The 5530-nt window shown below is 28.7% G+C and overlaps 1 protein-coding gene across 5 annotated transcripts in view; it reads right to left on the bottom strand.

Annotated features, from left to right (window-relative positions):
- Positions 1–353: 353 nt before the first annotated feature.
- LOC106784652 (BMP-2-inducible protein kinase) overlaps positions 354–5530 on the bottom strand; it is a 12574-nt gene continuing 7397 nt past the window's right edge. For all 5 annotated transcript variants that reach the window (XM_014744434.1, XM_014744436.1, XM_014744437.1 and 2 more), the window contains exon 13: positions 354–3469. In XM_014744434.1, coding sequence (XP_014599920.1) covers positions 1470–3469 — 2000 coding nt within the window. In that variant the 3' untranslated portion in view covers positions 354–1469. The remainder of the gene's footprint in view (positions 3470–5530) is intronic.

The raw sequence follows: 5530 nt of genomic DNA, 5'->3' as shown, positions 1-5530 counted from the left end.
AACAATGTCATTTTCTTAACTAATTTAATATCTTAAATATTTTGATATTGCTAAGAATTATGAAGATTATGATATTATAAGAATATATGAAGAAAATGTACATGTATATTTTATCTTGGTCTTCAAACAAATTGATCTTTATACAAAAGACGTGCAAATATAATTTGTATTAGCGATCAGACAATATTATTATTAGTACAGTATTAATGACACATACTAAAAGTTATTTATTTAATATCATCTAATTATTATTACTGACTGTTAATCAACAATTCAGTCTTACGTAATAAGGCAATATTTTAGGCAAACCAATGAAGACAAATATAGTTTAAATATTTTTCTTTTTTTTTTTCTAATATTACTTCATCGCATATATTGTAGAGTTTTGATTAGGACCTCATAGAAATGTCCTTAGTGCTATTATCTGCGCCTTTATAAACTGTGAAGTTTGTAAGCGATATTTATTTTTCTTTTTTACCGAAAGGAATATATGTTATTATATAAATTCCTATCGTGAAAAATATTATTTTATACAATGCACACACTCTCGTCGTATATATTACGACAAAATTGTATATATTTTATAATTTTATTCATGTATACATGTAACTAACATCTTTACAGAAAAGTTTTTTTTTTAAAAAAGATGTATCGTAACAACTAATTTTTTGCAAACCGTACTAATAGATATCTACAAATTTTTCAAGTATAAATGTAGTGAAAATGTTTAGCTGCAAAAATAGATGCGTGAGAAATTCCTCTACCAAATTTTTTTTCGTTTTCTTTTTTTCCTTTTTTTTTGGTATCGAGCTGCCAAGTTAAACCACTTGGTTTTATCTAAAAAACATTTTGGAAAGTATATGTATATATATATACCTTCATATAAATTAATATTACGTATATATATATATATATATATATTACTTTTACATGATGTAAGACCTATTACTTCCTTATTTCTACTTGCCTGTACAATTCTTCTAGAAATGCAAAAATTAATTGAAAGATGACGTTACACGGATGAATATTTTCCAATTCGCATAAGTCGTCTTTACAGAACGCACCATTTGTCAGTCAGGCATAAATATATGTATATACTTGTTGCATATGCCTTATCGTATACACATATGCAGCTACCTGCTGCTATCACATGAAATATTTCTTATCCGATTTGTGAAAAAATATAAGACTTAAATAAAAAGATATATATATATATAACCTTTGAGAAAAATTCAACGTATATTGAATTGAATATATATATATATATTTTGTTTTCAGAACTTTAATCATTTTAACCATATTTTGGATTACGTTATGTAATCATATTTATAATGTAATACAAATCATCGTACTATTTCGAGACTATATTTTCATTCAAAATACTAACATTTAATTAAAATGCATCATATATATTTTTCTTGCTTGTTTTAGTAATAAATACCTTGGCTATTAGTTAGCTGTATTTCTTCTCAGGTAAAAGGATTGCTTCTTCTTTTCAAGGAACCAAATTTCTTTTCTGGTTCTCTTATTACTTCGAAAGGTGTTACCTTCGTTCTAACTTGTTTCTCGTCATTGTCGTCACTAGGAAAATCTTCGAAGCTCATGTTACTAAAACCAGATGTGGCTGCAGAGCCCTTTTTTATTTTGAGATTTTTTTTATGTGCCGCAGATTTAACTTTGTGAGATATTTTAGTAGGCAGAACATTAACGGCATCGCCATGGTTCTCATTAATAAGATGGTATTTTGATTTATCAGACTTGGATTTATCCTTCTTATGCTTTGATGGATTATCTGTAACTAAAGGTTCTGGAGACATAGTAGAAATTAATTCTGGTGTAATACTTAATTTAGAAATGCTATCTAATGCCTGAACTGCTATCGTAGTAGTATGCTGCACTGTTGTATAAGCCTGTAATGTTGTTGGTATTATTGGAACAGTGTTTAATGAATATATGTTACATGTTGACACGGTATTTAATGAATTCTTCACAAAGTTTGGAGATTGCGATAATGGTAGAGATGTTGGCCTTTGCTGTTCACTCATTCGCAAGTTAGCAAATTCTTCGAAAGGTTCAGATCCAAAAAGATCTTTGGAAGACTCCATATTCAATGTTTCTGAATTACTGGTTACAGTGGCACCAAGTTTAGAACTAGAAATAATTGGTGAATTATCTGTACAATGATTATCTGGAGTTTTATAAGATTGCGAAGTGATATTAGCGTAATTAGCATAAGAAGAAGGTGAATTTATAAATGCAGAGATTGTTTGATTGTGTGTTTTTTCAACGTTTATATATTGTTGCATATTGTTGAAGGGATTTGTAAAACCACTTGGGCTGAAAGGCGAAGATCCAAACAGATCTTTTTCTATATCTTCCTGTTCATTAGTATTAGAACAAAGAAGAGCAGTGGTCGGAGATTGTTTAACTGAATGAGCAAAGTCTACTATTTCGTAATTATTCTTACTCATATTTATATCTGTGAAATTTGTAGAAGGCAATACAGATAATAATTCGGCTTGAGTTTTACTTTCTACGTTTCCTAAAAATTCAGACGTAACTGGAGAACTTGATATAGGTGTTACCAAGTTTGAATTTTGAGGAGAATTTCCAATACTGTTCTGTCCAAAATGTTTACGTCCGCTATCACGACTGTCACTACTTTTTTTAGAGCTACTAGACCTTGGAAATGGTGCAAGTGCAAATACATCGTTTTCTATTTTCCAAACACTATTACTTAATGATCTTAATTTATCGTTTTCATCTGATGAACTATTACCATCTAATAACAAAGGTTTTGATCCATACTGGAGACCAACAAACGGATCTCCATGAGATTGTTCTGGTTTTGATTCAGGATCTAATTCATCATCTAATAATAAAGGTTTTTCTCCATATTGATGTCCTACTACAGGATCAGAATCGATTGTCGGTAGATGTTGAGTATGGTGATGTTTTTTTGGCTTTTTCATTCTATATTCTTCTTCATGTGTTGCAACAGATTCACATTCGGCATGATACGCCGAACTTCCACAAGTGCGTACACTCTCTGAGATAGTCTCATCTATTTTCTTTTGTTCGTCGTCATCATTTTCTTGATTACACTCCTCATCATTTATTGCTTTTAAATCACTAGCAGATCCTATCGAATCGTCAGATTCATATTCTACGTTGGTATTGTTTATATCTTGATTCACTTTTTTTTTCCTACTCAATACATTTTTAACTCTTCTTTTTTTCTTCTTCACTCGTTCTAAGGCTACATCCTTATCGCTATCGCTTGATATTTCATCAGCATTAAAAGCTAATTTTTCATACTTCGAGCGATCTTCAATTGGAGCTCGGACGAAAGGCGGAGAAATAGGATTAGATTCGGTAAGCAACGATGCTTCATCGTCCATTCCATCTTGTTTTACTCCTGAATTCCATTGTTTTAAAGGCACCCTAATATTATTATTTTGAATCCTTCCTGAAAAATAAAATATTATGTTTATCTTCAAATAAATTAAATTTGTATTAAATAATTTTAAAGAAGTAAATAATTTTCCTGTTAGCGTAGCTCGTTTTATAACTTAACTGAATCTTATACTTACCTATGTACATTTATACACAATTATCTAATTCTAATACATTGCGCTTTTATTACAGTTTCGTTTAATTGCACCTTAACCATTATCGTTTAACACGAATTTCTTTTTCTTTTTTTTATACGCAAAATAATACATTTCTTTATAACATCCTTAATTCCAAGGAAATATATATACAAGCTTATACAAAGCTAACATTAATTATTAATTATACATTTAACGATAAAATAATGTTATATATATATTTTTATAAGGAACTGTGATTTGATAATATATACATATACAGTATATATATAGAAAAGAAATATACTTAAGAAATTTATATGAAGGATATATATCTGATTAGGTCTGCCGCAGACAATGTGTTATGATAAAATGTAATGTGCATATCTTCTCTTTAATAATATTAAGTTTACATCTAAATCTATTTAAGTTTGCTGTCATCAAATATAAATGAATAACAATTAAATCAAATTCAGGGAATTAAATAATATTCAAAACTACGTTAGTACCTCCACCATTGCGTCTGGAACAGTCCTAATCAGATTTTGGGGGTCAAGGGCTTGTGTTAAAAACGCAGTAATACTTTGAATAAATATTAACACAACTATCTTTCTAATAAATAAAAAATGTATGATATTTGAAAGTTAATTGATTGTCATTATCGAGTATCGGTTCCATATTGTTAATTAAACAAAGAATTGCTGCGTTTTATAGTAAATACTAATTGCAAAAAAGAATACTCCATATGCTAATGTATATATTTATTGCTGTAACATAATAACTTCTAATACAGCAGAAACAGAAATAATATCCAAGATTGTCAACCCCTCATAGTGCTTTCATTTTTATATAGGATTATTATTTTAGTTTAATAAGTTTTCTATCATTGGAATGATAAAAAAAATAGCATGCTGAATTTGCCGTATTAATAAACAGAATGAACCTTGCAACAATGCAATTAACTCACCATGTTAGGATATAATCCGAGATACCGGTTACATTAGAAACAACATGGAAGGCAGACAATGCAAGGTAAAGAACATTAAACTGTATAAATTAGTTAATAGAATTTTCAGAAATCAACCAAAAGTTTTGTGCCTCCCAAACTCATTAAGGTTGTTCCAGACAGTGGACAGACAAATTTGATATCGCAGAAATTCTGTTCACAGAAATAAGCACATGTACAAGCTATCATTGTCGTTACCTCTAGCTTATATTTTGAGTAGTTTAGAATACTTACACACTTACAATTTAATGAAGATGTTTAAAGACTAAGTTATAAGATAACTTTTATATTCGTGTATATACACATACGTATGCGCATATACGCATGAAGAAAACGTATACGCGTATACATAAGTATTTTTATTACGGGAAGAATGAGTTCATTGTATTCTCCAGTATATCTATTTATATCTACAATATTATCAGAGCATGCTTAGAAATTAAATTATACTCAAACAAGTGTATTTCATAAAAAACTATATATATAATAACATCATTTCAAGCAGCACTTTATTTATACTAAAGTAATCAATCATTTTTATGACACGTAGTTCTGAATTGTACCTTTGAACCTTTTCTTCCCTTCAATATGAATTCTATGCGATTGCCGTAATATATATTTGGTAATCGTGAACAATATGTTGTGTGCACATATTCATATGAACAAGATATACTTTACCCCTATTATATTAATATATATCACATTATATGTATACATATTTGTAATAACAAAACAGTTTAGGTATTTTGTAACGTATATCTAATATTTATATATTTATATATTGTTCCTTTTAGTTTAGAAAAGATAAAAAAAAATAGCAGAAAAAAAACGTTAACTGAAAAGTTAGTTTATCCGATACTCTAAATAGGAACAACTGTAGTAAAGTTAAAATTTCTATCTAAACTATTTCTAGTTTAGAGAGAATTTCCTCTTT

This window comes from Polistes canadensis, unplaced genomic scaffold (assembly GCF_001313835.1).
Source record: "Polistes canadensis isolate GaletaPanama2010 unplaced genomic scaffold, ASM131383v1 scaffold_38, whole genome shotgun sequence".
Classification (NCBI taxonomy): domain Eukaryota; kingdom Metazoa; phylum Arthropoda; class Insecta; order Hymenoptera; family Vespidae; genus Polistes; species Polistes canadensis.
The sequence above is the reverse complement of the archived record's forward strand: the minus strand, read 5'-3'. Positions and strand labels throughout refer to the sequence as shown.